Here is a 27,961-nt window from a genome sequence, read left to right as displayed (position 1 = left end):
ACGGTCCAGTAGGCGCGTTTCGCCGTACCGCGGTATTTGATCTCAGCAAATTGCTCTATTCATAGCCCGGGCTTGTCATGTCGTTCTCAAGTATTACTAACGGGTATCATCATCGTTTAGCTACTTGTTTACCTGTACACTGTAGTCTGAGGTTTATAGTCGTATGGGAAATGAGGATATTATTAATAAGTTGTTAAAATGGAAACTAGTGTAGGGTCTCCAAAAATTAAGCTAACAGTCATGGGTTCTGCGGTTGAGTTTTTCTGTTACAAAAGAGATCTGGATATACAGACTTACTTTGTTAGTTATAACACTAGTAGGTGTAATGTAGGGTAGGAGAACAAAAATGCTTTCTCCTTTATAGTGAGTACATTTTTCTCTAAAACCAAGTTGTCTTCAATATTCTCAATCTCTTTCAACAATCTTAACGGATAAGAATTCAATGAATCGAATATTCTTGGAACAATATTTTCTGTGAAGCGATTTCTTTTACGATATTACTCGATGTCATAAAATAACAAAGATTTTATTTTATTTTATACTGATGTATTGTCACATTGTGCAAAATATAATATACCTTAAATAAACACGAGTTCTAAGAACATTAGCGATATAAAGTGCTCATATTATAAGAATATACCAAATCGTTAAATAAACGAAATAAGTGAACAATGAAATAATTAAAGCAATTTATGTTAATTAAACCTGTATGTTGAGTGACAGAATAATTGTTAGCGCGTTTAACAATTAAATTACTACTCAGAAAACTATTATACTGTATTATGTAAGAAAATACTACACTACATGACTATTTGCTAAACGAGATAATAAATATATTTATTAGACACATTAAAACGTAGATAATATTAGGAAAATCCTTATCTGAACATAATTATTTTATGCCAGGCATTAATGATTAATAACTCGAAGCAGTTATTAAGCTAAGTATGCTAAAAAGATTGCTTGGTGAGGAAAAAATGTTTCATCTATACATCTTTAATTTCTAGTTTTGATGCAAATTATTGCAAATATTTTTGAGTACGCTACGGGAAAAGTCAAAAAGAAGCAGAAGAGCAGGAAACTACAGGTTGCACCGGTCTCATCTACGTTTAAGGACACAACCAAATAAATATATGTATCAAAGTCAAATTATTATCGCTCAAAGATCGTGTCTGACTCAGTTTTAAAAATATAAGCCTCTGAAAATACTTCAAATGGACTTTGCGGATATATAAGACTAACGATACTGTTTCTCTGTTTTCAGTGTAATGTACTCGTACTACGCGTTAGTGAGCATGGGCAAGTACCCGCCCAAGATGCTCGCGATGACCATCACGGTGCTGCAGCTCACGCAGATGATCGTCGGCTGCGCCATCAACATCTGGGCGCACAACTACATGGCCACGTCAGCCCCTACCAGCTGCCACATCAGCCAGATCAACATCAAGCTCTCCATGGCCATGTACTTCTCCTACTTCGTCCTCTTCGCACAGTTCTTCTACAAAGCCTACCTCTCCCCCAAAACTGGCAAGAAGGCCAAAACCGAACCCATCCCCGACGTCAGAGACGTCCCAGTCACCAAGAAGGTGATCAACGGTTACCCGCGGCAAAGGAACGGCGTTGTCGCTCACTAGTCGACGACACACGTGATATGTACTAGTTATATTGTACAGGTTATGGCTGTTATTTAGTTGGTCACGATTGGGCTCGATTGCCGGTTCTATGTCTACCTCGCTAACGTAGTGGTAGGCGCGATCCTTGACAATATACATACAACCAGTGTTTTACTCCTGATGTTGCAATAGTTTTGTCCTCACATTTTTGTATTGTTCCCCGAAATAGCGTTATGAAGTTTGTTATATGTATCGGCGGTGGTGTCCAATCGCGGTCAGCCGACGCTAGAGACGTCGCCTCGTGTTACATTCCACGCTAGATCGACTGTTAGCTCGCGGCCGATGCCAGGCTCCACTAGCCCTGGCGACTACTGGCGACTGTCCGAATTAAACCAAACTTAAGTACACATTATGTAAGATTTACTCAAGTTTTATTTGAAAACCTTTTACCGAAAAGACTTTCAAATAAAACAGTTTTTTAAACATTAACTTCTAAGCTATAACGTGCTTGTTAAAAAAAACTATTTTAATGCGTGAGAATTTGTCCACCGGACAAACCCCATATAGATAAGCGATAAGCCTTTAGCTGGCTATGTACAAAGTAGATGTAAATACTCATTGTAATCAAAATATGTAACCTAACATAATTGGCATTTTTAAGGAAATTCTAGTACAAATGTTAACTTAATGTTTATCAGTTTTAATTCCAACAGTCGTCAATTCGTCAGTGGTCAATTGAAAATGGCGGCGATCTCCTGGTGTCAAATACCATGCTTTTATATAGGCTCAGTGTACCGATGATTTAGGACGTGCTATTCGAGTAAAGGCTGCATCGAATTGAAAAAAGTCGAATAATATATACTGTAACACTCGATTATCGAGTGCTTCGTGTACAGTCCATTTACAATCGAATCGAAGTGTCAAATGTTGTAAATAGTGTCGAATTGACACAATCTTGCCATGTTTTTGTTGTATTTTTTATTTTTCTGTAAGTTATCAATCGATCAATGTTTTCAGATTTTTGTAATGCCTTTTTTGAGTGCATCTCTTTTTTATTCGTCTAATTTTTAAATAGATTTTTTTTTGTAAGTTACGTGAAACACTGAAATAATTTCGATGCAGTTTGTTCGTGACTATGTTTTATTGCAAAATACTTGTTTAGTAAATATTAGTAATTAGATGATGTGAAGCAAATGAGCCATTATTTGTTGATTCAAAATGCAAATAGTAGTACATATTATTTTTGACAAATTACTCTACCACAGGGTCTCGTCTTAAGTTAAGAATTTAAGTTTGACATAGTTTTAAATCTTCGGATTTTAATTAATTTAGGAGTCGAGTATTGATTTTCAGGGACCCTGAATAATTTATAAGGTTTTTTAAATTGTTCAAAACATAGAAGATACATTCCTGGTATTGAAATGTGTGAGAATTATATTATTTAAGAAATCCGTACAAATTGTTTTGTAAATTTATGGAATTATGTACCTACACTCTCCTAAATTATTGTTTCACCAAGACCTGTATAAAAGCTCTACTTTGTTGTTATTGTGTCGTATTTATTACTTAATGAAAAAAACTTAGTGATTTTTTTAAATAATTTATTTTTAAAGGGATAGTTTTACCTATACACTTTGTAAATGTTAAACGATGTTTTGCGCTTCATGTAAACCGAGTGCGGTGCGTAGGTGTAATACTTTGATATGCTTGTCAAACAAGTGCACAAAGTGTAATTATGTAATTCCTGATAGTGGAATAAGCAATATTAATGAAAGTTTCCTTTAAATTTACAGTTTCGGCGCGTTTAGAAATTAAGAAATTAATTTTAGTATGGGCAAACGTTCTTTTTTAAACTTGGAGACTTTGTTTAAGGAACAACGAGTGTTTGTAACGTAACGCGCCGCGGATATACGGGCGAGACAGTTCAAATCAACAGTTCCACGCACCTACGTTAACTTGTGCGTTAACGTTACCGCGTGAAAGCTTAACAACCGACGGCATTTATGTAACGTAAACGCGGTCGTTGTGAATATATAGACTTAATTAGAATTAGTCCGCGACGCTCACATTGGACCCATACAAATTATTATATAAGGCGTCTATTCAATGTCCAATCGTTCACGTATATCTAATGTCGACTTACCGTCGGCGATGAATATTAACCATTAGACTCGATTTATCCGTTAATAAAAGTACACGAAAGCTTTGGATAAACGATGGAACGCTAAATAGCGGTATTCTAACTTCACTGTTACTAAATTAGTATAGATTACGCCCTGTAACTGTCCGCCAATTGACCTTTTTGGTATAAGCTCGCGTTTAATCTATCGCACGGTATGTTTGGTACGACTTGCTCCCATGCTCCTTGAAAATGTAGTTAGTAGATATATCAACTCACAATAATTAATAAAAATAAGCTAAAACTAATTTAAGGGAAAGCATAGGAAATTGTCCAGCAACATTTTTAATCGCTTAGTTTTAACGTCGAAGTCCCAATACCTTTGGTTGGACTTCGGGAGCGTTTAAAAATGAGGCTCAGTATCAAATAGTTCCGTCGCGGTAGCTCCTAAAACTGGGCCTTACAAGAGTCAGTGTGCAAATTAGAATAGTTTTTAGCGAAGGTCAATTTCGTCTAGTACCGTTTATAGAAGTCACAATTTTTAATATAGGCTATTTGAAATAGGCTGTTATTTTGTCCAGTTCATTGCTTTGTCATTAACGAATGGTGAGTTTTAGAACTACTTGTAGTATTAACAATCGACTAAGGTGGGGAATGACTTAGGTATAATTCGGGATCGGGGATTAGGTACTTAGTGCAAACAAAAACAATGCAGTTTACCTATGTAGCCTTTATTTTCGCCACCTAGAGGAAAGTACATTGCGAAGAATTTGTTTTTTTTTTATTATTTTATATCATCTTTTTATTTATTTTTCTTTGCCTAATCATGTCTAATGGAAATTCAATGAAGGAGATTAATAATTATATGGTGCGGAATTTCAACCCAGTTGGAAATTCATTAACATCCAATTTTGTAAACGAAAAGCTACTTCGCTTGATGTAACCCTTTGACAGACGAGTTTGTGTTCAACTCGACTTCTCATCACAACAATTTTATTACAATTAATCAATCAAGTTTCTTTAATTTTCACCGTCAACGGGTTAACCTGCGTGGTCAAGGGGTTAAAGTTGCAATTAATGCATTATATTTTATATATACTATTTTGTTCTTGAAGCACTTTTGTATGCTGAATTGATTCAGAATGTTATTGTATTTCATAAAACTCTTATTTCGTCGTGTACAACAAAAATTATTATGATGTAACCTTGTCCACCTGACTTTCATTTCTGAGAAATGATTCAGGGTAATAATAGTAAATAAACATGTAATCACTAACGCATTTATTATTTATTGTGTAATATATTTTCGCATTTAAAAAGAAAACTGTTGTTGTAAATGTTCTCAGTAGAACTAATTAGCGGTTACAGTTCCATATTCAATAAAATATTTTAATAAATATATTTTTGTGAAGGAAGTTTTGTGGTTACAACATGCAGATCTAAAGATTATAATATAGCGACAGAGCATTGTAATCTAAAGTGGAAATATTCTTGCAATCATTCATTTGTATTTTCTGGGCAAATAAAGAGTTATGCGTAATCATTATGTTTGTTTATTTTTTGTTTTGGAGCCCTTGATTTTTTTATTTGAAAATTCCATCAAACTTCTTGTTTGTTAACAAAAATGATACACTTTACAATAACAAAAATTATCCGAGGCAACAAGAAAATCTGTGAAGAAAATCACATTAGAACTTGATACCTGATAAAAACTGCCACATTGATGCTGCATAAAACGTGGTATAAATTCCTTGTCAGAATATGGATCCCATAGATTTAGGAGCCCAATGGTTGATCCTATGCCTAGCTTACTCAGCTAGCTCAGTCGTCTCAGTAACTAATACCTTGGAATACCTTTCCTGTTAGCTAAAAGTTATTATACTAATACTCAAAAAACTATAGGACTGCGATTTTACAAATATCAGAGTGAGTGAGAAGTGTAAAGTAGGTAGCTTCGAATACTATCACAAAAAAGTATACTTCAAAGAAATTGTCCTTTACAGTTTCTTTTTTCAGAGATATGAGATTTCTAAAAATATATTAGATACTTAACAAGAGTGCAAAACTAATGTAAATATTATTAAAATCTTATTTCGTAAAGAATCATTATTTTTTAGGTTGCAGATAAGAATAAAATCTTCGAATGAAGTTTCCGAACGTAACGCAGCAGCTGACTTCATTGACTTTTCACAAATGTCAAAGTATCAATGAACCATTCTGTTCACGTCAATAAATTCACGCTTTGTTTATAAAATTTAATCTAATATGGATTTGATTGATAACGAGATTAGGCAATGGGATGCTGCTGATGTGAAGGAGCAATTCGGTGACAACATTACGCTACTGCCTTTGAATGACAATATAAAGGAGCTCCAGACTATTCTACGAGACAAGTGAGTGAGGTTACCAGGCCTTGTGGCTTTTACCTTTGCTTCTAAGCAGGTTTTTTCTCGTTTTTAAAAAGAGAATTGTGAATTTTAAATGGTGGAATCATAAATAAGTAATTTTAATACGAAGTTATGTGTTTAAAACAGCAGGCATAGTATCACTGCATCACGCTTGCTTGACTCAACAAATATTAATAGCATCGTACATATTGCTGTAAATTAGTGGTCGTAATTGTTTTAATTACTCATGTTTAGTATAACTGTTCCGGCATTATCATTGATGTTGTTCAGCAACCTTAGTTTTGTAGGAAAAATATAATACCTATTTACTTATAACAGGTAATAAAGCAAACGTCAAAACAATGTGATTAAACCCATTCGTTCAGCTCATTATGAGTGATAAAGTTGTTTTGCAAAGACATTAATTGCTGACATAGTAGGAAATTGTGATTTTAGAATATATGCTTACTTAACTTGCAGCCAGGTAAGCAAATGGTTGAGGAATACTAAGCTCAAATTCAACTGTGGACCAAAACGTATTACAAAGTATAGATTAGATATTATTTTTTAGGGTTCTGTACCCAAAGGGTGAAACGGGACCCTATTGTTTTCGCTCCTCTGTCTGTCCCAGGCTGTATCTTATGAACTGTGATAGCTAGAAAGTTGAAATGTTCACAGATGATGTATTTCTGTTGCCGCTGTAACAACAAATACTGAAAACTAGAATAAAATAAACATTTTGGGGGGCTCCCATACAACAAACGTGATTATTTTGCTCATTTTCTAAATAATGGTATGGAACTTCGGAATAATGGATTGGCACATGGCCGGTTTTTTATTTCTCAAATTGCAATAGCCTGGTAAGCAATAGCCCAAAACATTTTCAGAAATACATCCCGAAGTGACTTCAAGTTCTACGCTGACCGTCTAATCCGCCTCGTGATAGAGGAGAGCTTGAACAAGCTGCCGTTTACTGACTGCGAAGTGGTCACCCCTACTGGTGCATTGTATAAAGGACTTAAGTATGGAGCGGGTAACTGCGGAGTATCCATTGTTAGGTCTGGAGAGGCTATGGAGCAGGTAAATTGGAGTTTCTGCTTCCTTTTTAGTTATTTTGTCAGTGTCTCTCATGATACATAATTTTCCAACATGTTTGTTTATTTTTTATCTGATGTACACATCAGACAGTCAGTTACAATTGACGTAAAAGCATAATTATGAAGTAAACCTAACTGGCTTATCATGTTGAGTGCTTAATGCATTTTAATAATAGTGATTGCTGATAAAAAAATATCTTAATTTATGATCATGTAAAAAATTAAACTCACTTTTGCGTATCAATGATGAGGAGGAGGAATGGGTGGTCGTGGAGGATGAGGGTACTTAGGAATCTTTTGGTACAATAGATATATGTGCATGTAAAAATAATGAGGAAAGAGGTATTCCCTATTGTAAGACTACCTACCTGCATAGCTAGTGTATAATAAAAAGTGTTCCTTAATTACTGTTCGATTATACACGGTTTTACCCATGTTCCGGGGATCTTTTTCCCGTACTTGGACTAAATGTTATTCGGGATAGCCTAGCTTTCCAACAGTGAAAGAATTTTATAAATCAGTTCTGTAGATTCGGAACCCTATGCGCACCAACGAGGCGATCAAATAATTTTATCTAGTAATTTTCTGCTGACTTCAGGGTCTTCGCGACTGCTGCCGCTCCATACGCATTGGTAAAATCCTGGTGGAGAGCGATACGGATACGCATGAAGCTCACGTGGTGTACGCTAAGTTCCCTGAAGATATTGCCCGGAGACAGGTGCTGCTGATGTACCCTATTATGTCCACTGGCAATACCGTGAAACAGGTAATACTAGTAGTAGTACAATAATTTTCTAATGTTGTGATTGTTGGCTAGTCTCGTAGACCCCCCACATTGAGAAGGCATGGTGATTAATGCTCAATCTTTCGCCATGTGAGATGTAGTATATGTCTAGAAGTGGGGCAGGCAGTGTGCTCTTAACTGGGAGCAAAAATCAAACTCCCTGGACATAATTATGATCCTGATATACATACACCTCAATTTCAAAGATAAATAATTATTATTTAAAAAAGAGTCAATCAAAGAGTCAAGTCAAATTATCAATTAATGAGTGTATGAAATTAGCTGCATTTAGATTAGATCCACAATACCCAAACATATTATTTTATTTTTAACATTGTCTTATTTCTAGGCGGTCAACGTCCTTACCCAACACGGTGTCAAAGAAGAAAGAATAATTCTGTCCAACCTATTCTGTACCCCAGCAGCAGCTCAGGCAGTTGTTGACTATGTTCCTAAAATGAAGATGTTGACCTCCGAACTTCACCCTGTGGCCCCCAACCACTTCGGACAGAAGTACTTCGGGACAGACTGATACGAGGATGAGTTTGAGTTTTAGGTCCGTATTATAAAATGGTGATCAAGCATTGGTAAATGGCATATAAATTGGGGTAAAGAAGAAACTGCCTAACTGCCTTAATGTATGGAAGGTTTGTCACTAACTTTCTTATAGTACATTTTGATTGAGATGAATTCAAGAAAATACTGTTACAGCGGCAAATGGCAGTCATGTTGTATAAGAAACTATTGCAATTGGAAACCTCTCAGTGTAGAAATGCAGTATACACATAAATATTAGACTATTCTTGTGCAGTCTAGAGCAGCAAAACTCAGGCAGGAAAACGGTCCATGTAAAATGCAATAACAGATTTTGCAGTCAATGGAATCTATCAATGCTTGAGTCTATTCTACGGTATGGATCTTAGTTTGTACTTAACGTTTAGTTAGCTTATTATTATTATTTTAGCATTTTTTGTGAAGTATTTTGTGTTAATAGCATTATTTATTGAATGATTTTGGACATAATTTTGAGCAATGTTTCATGAAAATTAATCTCAATTTTTAATGTATTTTTATGTAATGACAAAATTTATATGACGATAAACTATGTTTTGAATTTTCTATATGTAGCAATTACAAGATTTTAATGTATGCAATATTGAATGTATTCAATAGAATGAAATTATATAAAGGACACAGAGAAAATATTCTAGAGATAATTACAATAATTAATCCGACATGAAAGAAAACGCTTGATAATCAAACACGATTAGAATTTTATACATTCATATAACAAATATATATTTTTGCAAAATATATGTATACATTTATTATTCGATGTCGTTCAAATAGCTATCAAAGATTACAGCTTTATATAAACCCAAATCTCTAGATTTTTAGTATTAAGTGAAATTGATCTATTTATTAGTTAAATGCTATACGTTTGTGATATTGCCAGAAGTTACTAGTTGATAATTAAATGTATTTAGTCATTATCACTGAATTGTCTCTTTTGTAAATAAAAAGTTGAGACCATCTTGCTTTTTTGTTAATTTTAGTAGCGCCATCTATATTTTTTCTTACGGACTAAGTCCACGCATCAATAATAAAATCAAAATCAAAAGTCATTTATTCAAAGTAGGCTGAAGATCAGCACTTTTTGAACGTCAAATCTACAAAAGACAGCCCCCAAAACGCCCGCCCTTCACCACTTCCATGTGTTTTTGCTGGGAAGAAGAAGTGGTGGAACAAACTCCCCAGCAACACAATTCTGTCTGTATGGTTTGAAGAACCGTATACAAATATTTAAATATCACTATACAACATTGTGTACATAAATTTGTATATAAAATCAATTCAAATAGTTAATCATGTTGGCTAGTACACACCTTACCCATACCTATTACTCAAGCAGCTACAAAAAATGTATTAAAAAAAAGAGAACATAATGCCTCCATTCAGTGAAAATAGGTATCGTTTTAGGGCGTACCCACCGACATGTGAAACACGACGTGTTTTTATATATAAAAAAACATACATTTACAACATAAACAATGAAAACGGTGAACTAGGACTACTGTTCAAATCAAAAGTCATACACACTATATTACGGGTTAACAAATATGTAGTCAGCAAGACGACCTGGTACCACGAGCAGCACCCGTTCATGAGCATAACGCGAGGATCAGCCATCGCCCCCCTCGTACATTTTTGAGGGAGGGAGGCAACCCGACCACCGACGCTACCGCAAGCAATACCGTCTAAGGGAGCATGACGACTTGCAACTACATAACAAGAAAACAGTTAATACTAATAGATTCACAGTCGCTAGTAAACCATTTACAAAATTGCAAAACAACGCATCGTGAAAACAGTACGATGGTGGTAATCTGTCAGTATACATACAAAATGAAAAATGTCACGTATAAAATAAATCACATGAACTATCAATGATAACTCTTAAAGCTGTCCGGTGTTTAACATGAGAACCAACTACTCTTATCGTCTATGTAATCATTAACAGTATAGTAGGCTTTCTTGGACAGAATAGATTTGACTTGGACTTTAAATTTATCAAATGGCAATTCTAATAACGACTGAGGAAGTTCATTATAAAATCGTATACCTAGCCCCTTAAATGTTCCATGCACCTTGTGAAGCCTGTGAATGGGTATGCACAGTTTATGCTTGTTCCTAGTGTTGATACTGTGGACATCACTTTTCTTAGTGTAGAGATGAATATTAATATATAGCATCTTAGCAAGGATGAATTGCGATGCCACAGTAAGGATACCTATTTCTTCGAAAAGCTCCCTTAAGGAATGCTTGCTACCTAACTGATATATTGCACGAACAGCTCGTTTCTGTAGTACGAAAATGTTTTCGATATCTGCAGTTTTGCCCCACAGTAGAATACCATAGGACATAACGCTATGATAGTAACTAAAATAGACTAGTCGAGCTGTGTCTACGTCAGTGAATTGTCTTACTTTTCTGACGGCGTAGGCAGCAGAATAAATACTGCACATTACTGCATTTGACCACCATTTGCGTTTATTTTCCAAACCACATAAAAAATCTGATTTGTTCACTAGCTGCGTTCCGTAGTTATGGAATTACATGCCAACCATTAAATATGTAGATATGTTAATAAATATTACTGTCCAACGAATTCTTCCGAGTCCTTCAAACAATATTTTTGGAATACTAACCTATGCCTAGACTTTAAATCCTGTTTCTCTCGTTTAACGTATATCGGGATATTAATAGATAATCGGGTAAAATGACAGGACAACACAAATAAACAACAATAAAACTACTTTTAAATCGTTTATTTCCGTTTCATAGTTTACATTCTATAGATAGATAGAAATATTTAATTAGATCAGATCACACAGCTAAGCGGTCGTTTTTAAGTGTACACATTATTATAAATTAATAATTCAACATTTGAATAATTTAATCCTTAACAAGTAACGTTTATAAAGTGTTCCCCAATCATTGCATGGTCGGCGCTGACGCGATGTAAACACAGCTGTTACCCACTTAACCACTAAACGCTAAATATTTACCATCATGTAAAAATATCGATAACATTCAATTACGACTGATTCTTATTCGAGAACAAAAATATTTTTATATTATTATTTTTTATTAGTAAAACTAGATGTCACTTAACAATAGTGTTAGGTAGCGACCTACCGATGGCGTAAATGGCAACACTACATCTAAAATCTCATTCTTTTTTAATGTGACGGCAACACCATCGGCGTCCCCACAGATAATAAGTGCGTACTCCCGTATAAATAAATACTTAAAATATAACACGTACATTACTCTTTCAATAAATTTCTTATATACTATGTTACATGACAAGCACTTATTACCACCCAGTAGGGTGTCTATTAATAAAAAGAAATTATATATCTGGCGACACCAGACTAGCGTTGTAGGACCTCTTTAGTTATAAACCTTGAACACAGTAGATTGTCCTTTAGCGTTTACAAAGAAAGGCAAGACTTAGATCACAAAATTTATAAATAAGGTGGCTTTACAACAAGAAATAATATACCCTCGAAATTGACTTAGATATGTTATTAAGGCATCGTGTGAATCGCACTAGGTAAATTGACAATTATAAATCTAAAGACTAATACAACAGCCAAAGCGAAATAATATGGCAATTAGCACGTAATACATACCAACATAACGATAGATACAGGGTTGAATTAGTCAGAACTAAACAGTCAATATATATAAATAAAAGATTTCAAAAAGCGAAATTAAATACTTGATAACACAATTTGTGCATTCACATTTTTTTGTGATTTTCGTTATTAATTTTTGTATAAAAATATCGTCAACAAGTTGTCTAAGTAACGTCTAAGGTTTGACATTGACCTTGTGAAAGTTTACGTTGTCAATGAGGTCGAAAAGCACATCGCTGGAAGTATCCTGCTTTTTAGACGCGACCCAGTCTCTGGCGTTAGCGACTACCGGTAGAATGGTTTTTTCGCTATAAGCACACAAAAATACATTAGTCACATTTGATGTAACGAGAATCGATTCCTAAATCGATTGGCGGATTCACTCGATGGTAAGCTTATCGATAGTGTTACGGTGTTGCCAGGAGGGGAAGCGTTAGGGAGCTGTGCGTGAGTTCGTATTTACATGAGCTTTTGCTTGGCGCACTCGGGGCAGATTATGTCGGGGCCGTCGGTGATGAAGCCCTTGCCGACCAGGGAGGTCTTGCACTGCGCGCAGATGAAGCAATCGTTGTGCCAGTGGCGGTCCTCGAACGAGATGAAGCGGGTGCCGCCGATACCTGCAATAACAATACAACATTTGTTATTCATCACTTGTTGAATATAAATCAATTCAATATTATGATAATTTGATTGCTTTTATTTCGGGTTTGATAACATGACCATATGCAGAAGACAATGTAGAATTACGGTACATTACCCTGTGACTAACTGTTTGGGAACATCATTCATCTACTTGTGGTATTGTAATCAATTCACAATATCCACTGTTGATACAAGTGAGTTTGGTGAACCAAAGAAACTTCGGCGAATTGTCCAAATGACCCCAAAAATTCTGATTCCAAACCTATTTGTTCCGTCACTTCCCTCTCAGAAAAATGTGCGCGTTATGGCGCCCACCATGTTTTTTCCCATTGCTCAAAAGGTTCTGATTAATTTGCTGAACAAATACTGACCAGTAATAGGCTTGGTGCAAGACGTGCAGCGCTTAGCGAAGAGTTCTCCGAAGCAGTCAGCGCAGTAGGGTTTCTCGTCGCGGGAAGTGAACCGCTGGCCAGCCAGCGAGGTGTTGCAGTTGGTGCACGTGAAGCACTCGCGGTGCCACGGCTCGTTCTTGTAGGTCACGCCGCCTTGCGTGATGATCTGGAAGTAGAGGGAAGACTTTGAAGTAGGGTAGAGTAGGTACCTAAGGGATTCCTACAAACTCCAATGCCAGCTGCATTAGAGTAGTTGTAAAGTAATGCACTCAGTCCAAGGAGAGAATCATTGAAGTCTACAAACCCTGTGACTGACTGAGGAACTAAAGGGACCATCGAGCAGAAGTAGATTTAAACCTCCTGTTGCGTCACTAACAATTTAGTCTTCGTGAAACTGTAATTTTTCCGCAATAGATGATTCCCATCTGTATATAATTCACAGACATGTACGTGATGCAATTCATTCAGTAAAATAAGCGGATATGCAACAAACTAAGCATATCAATGAAGTCGCATGAGGCAGGTGACTAGGTGTCAAGTCAACTTCTTCATTTATCGTTCAACCGTTCCATTAATAACCTCTATTTACTTCCTATTATCTTTCATCTGACCTTAAAACAGGTGACTGCGTTCTAAAGCTATAAAATCGCAATAAACAACATCTGTGGTGATGATAAACTACTCATTGAACGATCTCGTGGGTGAGATGTGGGTACAAATTGTATAAGATTTATTTACGGTACCTGCATAACAGTCGGCTTGTTAACCTAGTACCCCCATTTTTTAATGAGGCTGGATTAGACTAATGAACAAAGTGTACCAATAATTCGGAATATGAGGAAGCAATTAATAGACTGCAAGAGTTCGGAAAGATCGTGTGTAGTTCAATAGAACTCTATTAGGTAAAAGGAGACTGGAGGCTAATCTGATTCCAATAGAATCAAATATATGAGATGAAATTAGGTCATCATTAAGATAAGTGTTTGAAGCTACAAATCAAACATTTTTGGAAGTCATCTAAAAATCTCACTAAACCAAACTAAATGATGATGAATCTGTGGCCTATTTAAGCAAAAGCGCTGAAAAATTGTTTACCAACTTTCGCCAGATTTTACATGACCCGACATCCTCTAGTTAACCCTCCCCCTCCATTTCCATCCAAGAAATCTCCATCGGTGGATTGGAATTTGAAATCACTTGTCTCATACAAGTGATTTCAAATTCCAATCCACCAATGCCAATGTCAAGATCCTATCTCTAGTCAGCAAACCAGCAGACAGATAGGATATTGATCCCCAGTTAACAAGTTTATTTCCTCACCTTGTTGCACTTAACGCAGCGAGTAGCGAACTTGTCTTCGTAGCAGCCGGCGCAGTAGATCTCCTGCTCCCTGGGAATGAAGCTCCTGGTGCCAATGGGGTTCTTGCAGACCACGCAGCAGAAGCACTTCTCGTGCCACTGCCTCGTCTTGTACTCCATCTTCTTGGTTCCTGGGAAACAAGGAATGGAGAGATTAGATTTGAAAATTCTCTGGTTGATGATGTTTGTAAATGGTGTATAATATGGGATAGGAGAAGGTTGACCAATGTTTTCGAATAGCAAATATAAAGTTGAATAGTTACAGGGCAAGGGCGCGGATGCGGCTCTTTTCGGTAGTTTTAAAAGGAGCGATAATTTTTTATTATAGTAGTTTCTTGTTGTTTTATTTAATTTGGTTGGCTTTTCGAAGATATTGAAGCTGCTAAGTTACAGAAAATATCAGCATCTTTAACACATTCTATCCATTGTATACCGCATAGCAAACAATAACCCTGACTTCCTACATTTAGTGCATTTGTTGACAAGATCATGCAAATACACCATTGTATCAGCCGATCGATCTATTCCGATGTTCTAATATATTCTCGGGGGACATTATCATGCGATCACAATGGTGTAGGGGAACCACACGATGTTATGGCGGTAGGACTGTCCTTGCAAAACGGGACAAGGTTGCCGTGACAAGGAAGTGACACTTTCAAATGTCAACATCGTCATGTTCACGTTTTATGGCGGGAAATTTTTGAAACTGCAGTTCGAAAAGTTGGCAGTATTTTATTTTTTCTTTTTTTGGTTGAGTTTCCGTTTTCGAACGAATAAACCTGTATGTTTCTGACACATGAACAAAAACAGCCAGTATTAGCTAGATCAATGGCGATTAATCGTCATATTTTAATTGAATATCTTTATATGGGAAGACTGATACACTATAATTACTATATTTTACTACTTTAATAGCCTTAAGCGTAAGTATGTAAATAAATACCAGGTCACAGCGGGGTCAAGGGTAAAAATATTTTTTCTAGTTTGCATAAAAAATATTTTGTTTGTTATTCTCTTTCAGTTTGTTACTTTAGTTATTACGAATCCTATTTTATTTGCACATAAAATTTTATTGATCCTCCAATCAGTTAATTGTATAGCGAGCTAGAATTTTAGCGTGCGCCGAAGCTATCTTGAATATTTTCTAAGTCTTTTATTTATATTTTGAAATAATATTGTAGCTTTTATCTTAGTAACTTTTAAATCTATCAGGCATTTAGAAAAACAATTTAAATGTTAAATGCAAAAAAAAAATATTTTTTGGTATGCGTTTTCAGTTCATCCAAATAATTTTAATTCAGTGCTCATTCAATAACATATTAATTTGCGAGCCGATTACATTTTATTATGCATTTATGCTATATCCGTTTTCCGTATAAAACAATGAACATAAAAAGTTAATTATACTTTTTTTATAAGTAAGTAGATACACAATACTCATATACCTGTGTTTAGGTACACTATTTCGTACTCAATAAGGTGTTGTTGGCCCCTATATTTTTATTAGTAAGTATCTATACTATATCGATACCTAATCTATGGTTTTACGATGCAGTAAAAGTGTAAAGATCGCATGTTTGTAATCAAACGATTCGTCCTTGAGTTTGCATGTGACATTGTAACAATGAGATTTGACTAATGCACGCAACATGCACCCTGCTATCATACAACGGTTTTACACTCTACAATTTGTGATTAGGTATTTGATTTATTGCTTAGTTTCGTGATTTTTGAGATTGAGCGAAAGCTATCAGGGAATTTTACAAAAATCTACAAAGTAACCCAATTGTTATATGAACTGCGCTGAAAGTAACTTCTAAGTAAGAATAAATTACTAGTAACCACGGAAAAAAAGCCAACTTTAACTCAAAAATTTTTTCACGTTATTCGCACCAGAAACATGGATTACTAAGCAGCTCTATACTATACTCAATTGCTTCATAATTATGAGAAATACCTTTAAATAAATCATCATCGTAAACTAGTAAAAAATCCACCCATATCCAATGTTCCAATTTCAAAAAGCATTTTCTACCAAACTTCTACATTACCACATTTCACTAGTTTCCCGAACACAAGTTAGATAAATTAATCACCGCCAGTATAAATGGTAGCTATTAGCAATAAATGTTGAATGCGTTTAAACTGTCCAAGTTTCCAAGTTCCACGATATCTAAAGCAATCAGCGAACGAAACGCAACTTGGTCTTCCGTCCCAATAATCTATCTCTTGATTTAGTTACCACAGATAGCAGTTTGACATGAGTTCCATACAAGTATTATAAAATTCCTATCTCTAGGAAGCAACAGATAGATAGATAGAACAACGGATATTATACTGGGATCGGCCGTTAATTATTATGGACACGGTATAATGGGGAAAGTTTTCTATCAGTGTTGTATTTGTTGTCTATGCAAAAGTTTGAACGCAAGTTTGTTTGAAAAGCGAAAACTTTTTGGTTTTGTTAAACTGATTGTCTGATATTTAATTTAAAATTAAGGGCAACGCTCTCTATTACCAAGCTTTTGTTTCGTTATAGACAATTTGATTCTAAATTCGAAATAAAATGGCGGGAATTTTCAGTTCCTTTTTTAAAACCTAAAGAGTTCCACTGAAATCTTTTTGCAGACATTTTATATTGTCTTTTAAAATGAAATCAAACAAAAAACAAGCTACCGATCTACCGATTTAAAATTCGCGCAGACAATCTAAGACAAAAACATGTTGGCAGCCAAAGTATCGCGTGTCAAAGTATAGGAAACTATAGCATTGTGGTTCGTGACTAGTCTTGGGTTACATCTGCAGCTGGGGTCTGTGAACTTTGTTATCGTATTTCATATCGATTTGGGGAATACTTGCAGTCGGTATGCCGTTTCACGTGATTTTTGTTCATTTTTTGTGGCTTTAGAATAGGTATCTAGACTTTGTTTACAGTCTAAAAAGTTTAGCTAACGGCCGGTTCACACATGTCTCCGTTTTACTGTTCCGTTTTACCGTGCACGTTTTTTTTTCGTCGATGGCGTATGTAGTTGTATGAGTGACTTCACACATGGCACAGTATTCTGTATACAGTAAAAAATATCGTTCCGTAAAAAAATTACATTCCGTTTTGTCATCGAATACTGGACGACGGAACAGTAAAAATATACGGATACGTAGAATTTTAACGGATAGATACTGTGTGCGTGGCGGGCGGTGTGTGCGGGGTGTAGTTTTCTGTTTTCTGTTCACACATCGCATCCAGTAATGACGGATTCGTTGAACGTTATACGGTGCCTATGTGTGAACAGCGCATAAATTTATGACGTATCCGTTAAAAACGTACCAGTAAAACGGACTCCCATGTGTGAACGGGCCGTAATATATCAGCGACCGACTTTTCAAGGAAATCTTTGATAAGTATGGCAAAAAAGAAATATTCCTAAAGCTTTGTCTGTGGCTTTTGCACGACCGTCATCTGGCCCAGCACACATTTTTCATAACCCATAATATGAGGGGTCATAAACACCCATAACTCTAGCTATCTATTATTATAATAAGCACTTCATAGCCCATAGATAAAGGCGCATCAACACACCTATAAATAATAAAGCTGTGAACAGACTACAGTTAAACCGTTCCACTTTTCCATTGTTCGTGGTGAAAGGGCCCTTACGCCCACTGGAGCTATGGTTTCGGACAATAATAACTAGGCTATTTCATTTGCAAATTGTTACTGTTAAGCGAAGGGTACACGAGCGTAGACGTGTAGGCGTGATAATTATAATTGTTGGAAGATACAGTTATGGATGATTTTGGCTGTTAGTGATTTTTTTTCCAAAAATGTAGAACACAAAAATCTACAATTTCTTCGAAAGAAATTCTGTATGTAGCAAAAATTTACCATATTATTTTTTAAATCAGAAGTGTAATTGAGGCAGACTCCTAATCGTAGGAGTTTTAATGTAAGAAATAACGTTGGTTTTATACACCTATAAACATGAAGCTTAGCTCCTAGGAATTAAAATGTAGAACAATGTCCTATGCAAATTAGCCTAGCTTTAGCCTTAAGTTTATTTACAGTTGCAATATTAAAATATCCCCCGTGGGAGCGGCAGTGCATCGGTAATTAATGAAACTCGTTAGTGGCTGGCTCCTAGTGACACTGAGAAAGTTGTTTGCTCCGTTTCTTGAGCGTGGGATGAGGATACGCTTAATATTAATGTTATTTTAATCTGTCCAAGCGGATATCTGGTAGTTGCTGCTAAGGAATTGGCGGTTAAGTAAACCTGACTTTAGGGACAGTAAATTAAAATCGCGAGATAATCGCGCACAAACTTAGATAGGTCTAAATGAGAACCTTCCTTTTTTGAAACGGTCAAAAAGTATTCACTAATTAAAAGTAAGTGGTGAAAACGAATGATTAATCAAAAACATGTGTGGTCAACGAAAAAAACTAGCGACCTGTAATACAAGTTCTTCATAATATTTACTAAGCCAATAATGTAATACCGTATGCATAAATTTACAGTACTGAATGATTACGTTATGATGCATTGTTGGAGCAGTTTGTCCACGTTATTAGCAAGCGGTTAAGATCAAATATGAAGTCTGAAGGCCGCGGTGATGTCAGCCGGTCAGTGTAGGCTTGGGCAAATATTAACGAGAACTCTTAATATAGCACGTAATAAAAACCACTATTATTTTATACCGCAATTTTCCGACATAACTATCTGTGTTAGGAGAAAAGTCGCCTAGGAAATTCGTAGGAGCTTTTCGCGAGTGAGCACTCAGCTTAAAATTTTGTTCGTGAATATTTTTGCAGAGCTTTTATCGCTCGTTGAAAATTGAAATAAAAAGGTAACTTCGTTCATTAATGTTGTTCTGAACTGTTGAAAAATGCTTGAACAATAAATTCTGCTTGTCGAAACTACGTGGTATTCAATTTTAACTTTGTCTACGAGGCATTCGATTTGTCGTGCATTTGGGTACCTACTTATGATGAACGAACAGAAAGATATTATAGGGACATGTACTTTTTATAACACGTTTCCTTCAAAAACACGTGTCATTTTTTCTATAACAAATCTTAATTCCACATTAGCAATGACGTAATCTCCACACTACGGAAACTGCCACGCAATTTTCAACCTTATACCATTATAGTAAAATAGTTTATTTATGTAGCGAAATCCATTATTTTTACACCGACCTCTGATTTGTTTTGCCATAGTAATGTGATGTGGCAAATGAAAATTTACACACCATTGTGTACGGAGATCTCAATTGATGTAAAGAAGAACTCCTTTGTATGTTTCCGTCATTGTCAATGTTATTTTACTACATAGTTTGTCTATGAGCCACATATGATTTGTAACACGTAGGACCTCTTTTTAAATTATTGCTGTATTATGTACCTGGCTTTAAAACGTTCCATATTTGAATATCTTTTAAATATGGAATTAAATAACTGATATCGTGCTCAATCTGAAACATTTCTATCATTTCCATGAACATACGTAATTCAATAGCGTTCCATTTCCAATTTCTATAAAGAAAACAAATGTTCGTCGGTACCTTTTGTTCGAGAAAATTCCAATATTCAAAATGATAATACAATTGGTAATTCGGTACTAGTAAAATTCAAATAATATCCATTTCTCATTTTATTGTCGTAATAAAACTGAAAATGAAATTCCTAGCATGCGAATTGGAACAAATACTTTTTCCAAAAGTAAAAATGAAAATGGCTGGCGTCGCCATTTTGTTCCCTAAATTGATTATGCACGTGTCAGAGCGTGTGTAGCGTGCACATGTGTTGCACGTGAGGTAAATCTGATAAAAGGATTTTGTGCTATTGTTTTTCATTGGAATTCACTGCGAAAATGTATTTTGTAGCTACTGTATGCATACGTTCATCATTGCTTTGTTATACGGCTGTTATCCTCGGTTTTAATGAACTGAATGTAGATTTTATTTCTGCAAATAATAATGAATCAAAATGGTCATCATTAAATTGAATTTCGAACCCCCAATCAGAACTCTTCCAATTCAAAAAAGTTGACAGTCGCACGCGGTCTGCACGCTTTTTTCAATCAAGCCAATTCGATTTTCAATTTGAAAATGTGTCACTGTCAGTCAATTCAAAATATCCCCGCCTTTTCCTATCCTTGAACTTTGACATCGTAAAATCGTTTGATTGGTTGTAAACAAGGTTCGCCCTTTATCCACGAGAAACTATAAAACTGAAGGGTACAATGTTTTACGTACACGCTCTCTTATTTCCGCATATGAGTAAGCAACTCTATGGAAACTGTTTGATATATTGCATGAAGGTTTGTCATATTGTAGGAACTGTTTGAAACTGTGTTCGATTTATGAATTTACGATTGACAGGTGACAGATATATTGTTCAATAGTTCATAGTTTCATTGAAAAGGGGCAATATAATACGTTCAGAAACCTTTAACTAAACAAAAAGTCTTTGATATACTAAAATATCTCGGTCTATTTTCATCGGTCACATTTTTATTTGAAATGCAGACAGACTACTGACAATGCGTCTAGCATAAAAATATATGAGTTCTAGTGATTTCCTTTTCAATTAATTTAAATTTAGTTCAACAACAACCTAGGCAGAATGTTCAACACGTGTCCATTAATAAATAGAAGTCTTGTCTTCCATCGACTGTCTATTACATGACTTATGAGGTTAAAACCAACGAGATAAGGGGCCCGAAGGTCATGGTGATCCGCCATCTGTTCCTACCTCCATATAAAGAGGTAATGCATCACTGTCAAGTCATTTGCGACCTTAAGCCGTTAATGTAAGGTGCATTTTTGTGTTTTTGGCGCGTGGTGACGTCATTTGTCATGTTTAATTGGCATCGAGAAATGTACCTTGAACTGTGACTTAAGGTTGAATGAAAGTAGGTGATGTGAGTTGAAGGATTGTTTTGAGTTTTAAATAATTGATTCTACCTATCACACGGTATCTATCAAAATTGAAAGAATCTTGGGAAACCTATACAAAGTTTAAAATAAAAATAAGTTCTTTAGTTCTGAAACTTCAAATAAGCCTAGAAAGTTTTGATGATATGCTACACAATATATGACTTTGAAAAGAAAAGCGTTTTCCAATATTAGTTTCAGTATAACTTACTTATATTTATTAGAATGTACGGTAGGGATAGACGAAAACGAAATTATCACCGGAACAAAACAGGCAAATACGAATTGCCTTAGGATTTTCTCATTAGAACGGAAGAAAATCCCATATCCCTTAGCATAATTCAATATAACCTAATCCCCAATTGTTTTACTGAACGTGTGACTATGTAAATGTGTGTGTGGTTTACATGCACGTGTGTGTGAGGTACGTGTAATTGTAATCATCATCATCATCATCATCTCAGCCATAGGACGTCCACTGCTGAACATAGGCCTCCCCCTTTGATCTCCACAGATACCTGTTGGAAGCGACCTGCACATTACAATTACCTGTGTAATTGTAATGTGGTTTTGTAATTAGATACGAAGCAACGAGGGTAGTACAGGTGTTGCCAGCCTAAATAAACAGTCGTATGGAACAGGGAAACTGGTTTATGGAATAGGGAAACTGGTTGTTTGAATTAACTAAGTGTGTGATGTTACCTAAAGGAGTGTTGGGTCTATTTGACCGACTTCAAAAGAATTGTGGGTTTGTGGTGGGGAACCGATTTTTTTGCGGTTGTCAACAAAGTATTTGTCAGACTTAATAATTGCTTATTAAGTTTTATTGCGATTTAATTATTTCTCGTTAAGTCTCATTTCAATAGCATTTAAATCTATAAATTATTGTTAAAATGCAATAAAATCCAAGACCCTTGACCTATAGCAGTATAAACGTATTTCTCACACATTTCGGGACAATAAAATAAATATAAATTCGTTTAATATGGATATTATGGTTCGGACAAATTATTACGAGTGCTAAGCATTTGGGTCACATATTGTTATTGTCGTAAATGGCTTCAGCAATAAACAATACAGTTTATTATGTAGAAAGCTGAAAAGAATAAATGAGAAACTTAATATTTCACTTAATATAATAAAAAGGAAAAACAAATCTTTCACTATTGGGAAGATAGACTATACCCGTGTAGAATAGGCAGTATTTCACACTGAACACGGGTGAAACCGCGGGAAAATAGCTAGTAGTTGTTATTATAGTTTATATTTAGAGGCCAATTTTATAAGGATTTAAATTAACCTCTAAAGATTAAATAAAGTATATTGCCAATATATGATTCCTAAAAAATATTGAGTTTGTAAATCGAATCGTTTTAATTCCTAAAATGGAGAATGTTTGGGTCTTCCAAATACGAACTTGACAATCAAAGTCCCACACACTGGCCGTCAATAAAATAGAATTTATGTTATCTGTGGACTACCTTGATCTTGTTATAGTTAAAAATATTGTCCATTTTAAATATTATAATTCTGAATTATAGTTTTTAATGTATATTTATCGCGTCTCATGGTTAGATTTAATATAATAATTTTAATTACACAAGTGGGTGGAGTAATCAATAACTAATGACGTAAGTCCTACAAGTTTAGTATAAAAGAAATAACAGACACACCTATGTATAGTTTCATACATATGTATTTAACGATTTGTTACACTTTATCATCAATGATGATATTTTTATTTGATGATGATCATCAAACAAATCGTATGAACCGTACCGTAAGTAATAAGTTATTTTTTGTAGTTACGAATCTGTAATTTTTTATAGACATCTAGTAAATTACCGAGGTCTACATTCATTAGTACAGTCATAGTTTACTACTAATTGAAATTACAACGTAAAGAAGTCGAAAAAAAGTCTGAAGCACCCTTACGTGTGCATAAAGCAAAAAAAAAACTCGCATTTCCGTTTCCCTACCTTTTGAAAAGCGAACGTAAAACTGCGTCACTTTAAAAAAAAAACAGGTTGGCCGTAATGTTACGTATTTACGTTTCGTTTCGCATAATGCAGTGTGTGCGTCTGGCAGCCATATTCAGGAACGATTAAAAACAAATCTCGATTCGATTTTTTTTAAATCGGTAAGTGACATGTGAAGATTCGTAAATTAAAAGTCGATTAGTCGTTAGTACATTTCGATGTTGCTTGAGAATCGTTCCAGAATACTGCTCTTAATCGGATTTATAATAACATTAAGCTCAGGCGGATATTACGGAATTATACGAGGGCGTTTAAGTTTCCGACTGGTTTAACTCGACTAAGTTCAGTTGTTTTTCATGTAAATGCGGATAATTTGTATTTTTTCCGAGTCGTTTACGTTTGTAGATTTGTTTGCTTGTTATAAATAAATTTTGATTTGATGTTACTTTCAAAGAAGAAATGTACCTAATCGTACCTATATTGTCTCTCAAAATATATACCTAATACCTAAGTTTTTGGTTTTTACATCTATATTTTTATCACCAACAGATAAATTGTTACTCTAAAAGAATTAAGTCGATTTCCGACCAATCGAATGTCTGTAAATAAACTTTGATTTCCTCACGGTACTTTGAAGTCTATATTGGATTTATAACTCGGAATAAGTCGTAAAAAATATCTGTAAGTACATTAAACGTTAACTTTTGAAATAAGATACATCTGCTGATATTTCCTGTACCGATTTTTGAAGTAGCTGTTTTAAAAGCTTTTTGGTTTCATTTTTTGTGACCAAGCATTTTTACTGTGATTTCATATGATCAGGATTTTTTTAGTACTAAGTAGAGAGATGATGATGATGTCCTCCTAGCCGATTATCGGCTACGGCGGCTGTTCTCATGTAAGGAGATTAGCCAACTACGCAGGACATATTATAGTGCACGAGCATTTGCGCAGACACAGGTGCACTCACTATTCCTTAACTCTCATAGCCCGATGGGACGGTAATCCGACACGACCGGAGAGAGATCAGGCGCAGGACCGACATTTACGTGCTCTCCGATGCACGGGTGTATCAATCACCAGCTTCCAGGCTCCGGGCTGCTTTGTGAAAGTCTTCTAAAACCCACAAAGCGATTTCGGCCCGACTCGGGAATCGAACCCGAGACCTCGTGCTCAGCAGCCGCACTAGCGACAGCTAGACCAACGAGTAGAGAGAACTGTGTATTTTAAATAACGTCAACTTAGCAACTCTACCAGTAATGTGTTAACTAAGTAATGACCGAATATTGATAAATGACACCTAAATATTATTTAATGTTTACATAAAATCCAAAGTAAGTTTGCATAGTATAGTTGACATAAAACAGGTTAACAGACATAGCACAAATCAGCATAATATTTGTTTTACCGTAAATGTGAGCGTCATGCGGTGTCTAAAGCTAAAAGGGCGTAACCACCGCTGAATATGAATATCTGAACATGAATTCACATTGCAAACATGGATTGCACTTCAGAAAAAAGTAAAAAAAAATCTTGGGAAGTTGATTTTTACTATGCAAGCCGATTAAAAAGGAGGTTTATAGACATTACAGTTTATTCTATTGCATTATTTTTATTTAACATGTAAAATCGTTAAGATGTCAGCAGAAAAATAAATAATTATCTGTTGAAAAAAGCAAGTGTTCCTTTTCCGAATTTCCCGCCAGAAATTACATTCGATTAGCTCATAGTCAATAAGTAAAACTTCCTACCAATTAAAATTACGTCATTACACACACCTCATATGTACTCACTAATTACATAAGTACACATATCTGTTATACAAATTAAATATATCCAAAAGCACTTACCATTTACTTAACAAAACACCGTGAATCGTTAAAATGAATTAAGACCTGACCTCCATTAACGGAAGATTAATTGAATGAAAAGATAAAGAGTCGTTCATTGTTCATTCAGTCATTCAATTAATGAACGAAGTAACGGTTATGGTGTCTCGAATTAATTTTTGCGAATAAATGTGAAATAAATTGAAGAATAGACTTTTTGCTTGAGCTGTCTTTTAATAAGTGTCGTACTTGATGGATTTTTTATTTTGATTTGGAATTAATATCCGCTTTGTAGACTTTTTCATTTTGCTCCTTATAGACTAGCTTCCGTCAGCGGTTTCACCCGCTTCCTGTAGGAACAATTTACAGATAAAAAGTCGCATATATCCTATTCTGATGTATAAAGTTATATTAGGTACTGCCATGTTTCATCAAAAGTCTATAGAAATCTACGTATTCGTTGGACAAAAATACGTGACACATATGGAAATATTTCGCCATAAAAAGAATAAAGTTCCGCAATAATAGCAGTTATTACTGTTGCGAATTGTACCTATGTTAAATTGTCTAGACAAAACATTTAGTGTAATCAAAATTGTTGTTAGTTTATCTAGAACGGGCCAGTTTGTAAATGATCGCAATTTTAGCAGAATATTTTTATTCCACTGTTTATTTAAATTGTCTACTTTTATAAAACTTTACGACAATGTGAATGCCCTGATAGGATCTTTCTAAGTTAAAAAATTCATGTCACGACTTTTTAGAGCATCATTTGCGTTTATAGTTTTAAGAATATGCGAATGGCTTCGTACTGAAAAAAAAAATAGTATACCAGGATTTTTACTTTTTTCTACCGAATAAATAAAAGGAGGTTCTTAGTTTGACCTTTAGGTATGCATGTTTGTGTATGTAAGTATATATTATTGTTATAAGTTTTTTTAAGATTTCGGAGTTATTTACAATATTGATGACGCGTTGACTATAGTAAAAGATTAATGTAAAAATATTATAAAACAAATAGTATTCGTTAGGATTAGTAGGCCGTCAGTCTAGACCGCTATGGCACCTAGACCTGTTTTAATTGAGCAAAACCAGTTCGATAGAAAGTGTGGCTCTCGTAATTAGGTACTACATGGACATTTCTATTTTCCTTCTGGACTAATCGGAACAAACAATTTTCAATATAAAATCGTTTTATATCTGACTAGCTGTTTTTGTGGGAACTACTGACCGTATCAGGATAAACTACGTTACTAGGAAACTTTCCAACAGTGAAATAATTTTTCAAATCGATTCATTAGTTTCTGAGAACAATAAAATTATTCCCTTTTAAGCATAGATTAAATTAGATACCGTTCCACCGTTAATATACCATTAATAAACACGTTTATTTAAATCTCGAAAACGGTAAAGCCACAAATAAATTTCAAAAAAGGAATACATAAATAAAAAAATAAACACCTGCAACTGTTTTCCTCGCATCACCAAGGAGGCACTGATCTCTTAAAGCACAACAAAACTTCTTGTTTTCCCTCTCAGCGGTCGCATTCGGGAGGAACATAGACAGAATCGCGACATCTTCATTATTTTCCCGCGCCCTTCGTATCCTTTCTTGTCCTACTGTTTTAGTTGTTAAATGTAGACGAGATTTTAAATCTTCACTCAACACGTCCGCTGACATTTTTAGGTATATGTCAAATTACTTTTTTAATGTTTTTTTTTTTGTGAAAAGCGCGCCAAGTTTGATGTTTGCGTCGTTCGGATACGCGTGTGTAGGCTTCGCGGCTCGCGGTGCGGTACTGAGCGGTATGACGGACTCCACCGTCGGACCGCGTTCGAGGTACGATGTAGGCTGTCGATTAACTTAATTGGTTGAACGCGATAAGAAATTATTTGGATTCCCTTCAGAGATGTATCTCTTTAGTGTTATGAGGAAGTGCTTATATCGTTTGTTGGCTTGTATGGAGTTACCGCTGTGTTTATTTTGTTTTTTCTTTGGCTTTTGTGGCCCATAAGTTATCAAGAGCTACTTTTTTGCTGATCAACGCTTAATCGTTTCACAAAAATTCTAGTAGCTTTGTAGGAATTACAAGTAGTCAGTTAACTTCAATAACTTGGCATTGGCAGTCAGTTATGCATAACAAGTGTTGCATTAAAAACAAAGGTTCTTTATGAATGGTACATGTAACTGATAACGCTAATGCACGTGTTAACTTTAACTGGTGTCACGTTTTCCATGCGGTTATCCGTAAACTCAGTAATGAGCATTCTTCATTAAGAAATTAGTTACGAGAACAGATGTTAGGTTTAAATGAATCATGGTCAGCTGGCTTATAGTAATTAGCAATCATTGAAAATACTAATCTGTAACATCATTCTGGTTTTAAACTCTACTAAAAAAGAAAAAATCAGTACGTTTTATGTCAAAAGAAGGATGGTTGCTTGCTAACTCTATTGCACCTACGTTCTGGCTGGATAGAAATATTCACGTCTAGAAAAAGAAAGTTGACATATCAAAGTGTCATATCAAGTTTAAAAATGAGTAATTAGAAAGCCATGTTCAATTAGAAAACGTAACTGATATACAAAAAACTACACTACATCTTCATCTTTGAAGTTGGT

General features: G+C 35.1%; 3 protein-coding genes across 12 annotated transcripts in view; 2 read left to right on the top strand and 1 right to left on the bottom strand.

The window, feature by feature from the left end:
- Positions 1-5,278, top strand: part of LOC124630169 (elongation of very long chain fatty acids protein 6) — a 57,130-nt gene extending 51,852 nt beyond the window's left edge. The window contains exon 4 of the mRNA XM_047163897.1: positions 1,265-5,278. Within this exon, the coding sequence (XP_047019853.1) occupies positions 1,265-1,634 (370 nt within the window). The 3' untranslated portion in view covers positions 1,635-5,278. The remainder of the gene's footprint in view (positions 1-1,264) is intronic.
- Positions 5,279-5,919: 641 nt separating this feature from the next.
- LOC124630683 (uracil phosphoribosyltransferase homolog) lies at positions 5,920-9,533 on the top strand. Its single transcript, XM_047164649.1, has 4 exons — positions 5,920-6,125; positions 7,007-7,199; positions 7,815-7,982; positions 8,350-9,533. The coding sequence occupies exons 1-4, from the start codon at positions 5,998-6,000 to the stop codon at positions 8,530-8,532; spliced, it is 672 nt and encodes a 223-aa protein (XP_047020605.1). The 5' UTR covers positions 5,920-5,997; the 3' UTR covers positions 8,533-9,533.
- Positions 9,534-11,314: 1,781 nt separating this feature from the next.
- LOC124630250 (four and a half LIM domains protein 2) overlaps positions 11,315-27,961 on the bottom strand; it is a 178,975-nt gene continuing 162,328 nt past the window's right edge. For 9 of the 10 annotated variants that reach the window (XM_047164037.1, XM_047164038.1, XM_047164034.1 and 6 more), the window contains 3 exons: positions 14,560-14,729; positions 13,219-13,405; positions 11,315-12,822 (listed from right to left, as the gene is read on the bottom strand). In XM_047164037.1, coding sequence (XP_047019993.1) covers positions 12,665-12,822; positions 13,219-13,405; positions 14,560-14,729 — 515 coding nt within the window. In that variant the 3' untranslated portion in view covers positions 11,315-12,664. Of the gene's footprint in view, positions 12,823-13,218; positions 13,406-14,559; positions 14,730-26,800; positions 27,358-27,961 lie in introns of those variants that run through there. The other variant, XM_047164043.1, reaches the window with a different exon arrangement.

This window comes from Helicoverpa zea, chromosome 5 (assembly GCF_022581195.2).
Source record: "Helicoverpa zea isolate HzStark_Cry1AcR chromosome 5, ilHelZeax1.1, whole genome shotgun sequence".
Lineage (NCBI taxonomy): Eukaryota > Metazoa > Arthropoda > Insecta > Lepidoptera > Noctuidae > Helicoverpa > Helicoverpa zea.
The sequence above is the reverse complement of the archived record's forward strand: the minus strand, read 5'-3'. Positions and strand labels throughout refer to the sequence as shown.

Bases quoted from the DNA above. Each gene is read 5' to 3' on its own strand.
- LOC124630683 (XM_047164649.1), top strand. From the start codon at position 5,998: ATGGATTTGATTGATAACGAGATTAGGCAATGGGATGCTGCTGATGTG. The intron at 7,200-7,814 runs GTAAATTGGAGT...TGCTGACTTCAG, and splicing joins CTGGAGAGGCTATGGAGCAG to GGTCTTCGCGACTGCTGCCG. The intron at 7,983-8,349 runs GTAATACTAGTA...TCTTATTTCTAG, and splicing joins CTGGCAATACCGTGAAACAG to GCGGTCAACGTCCTTACCCA.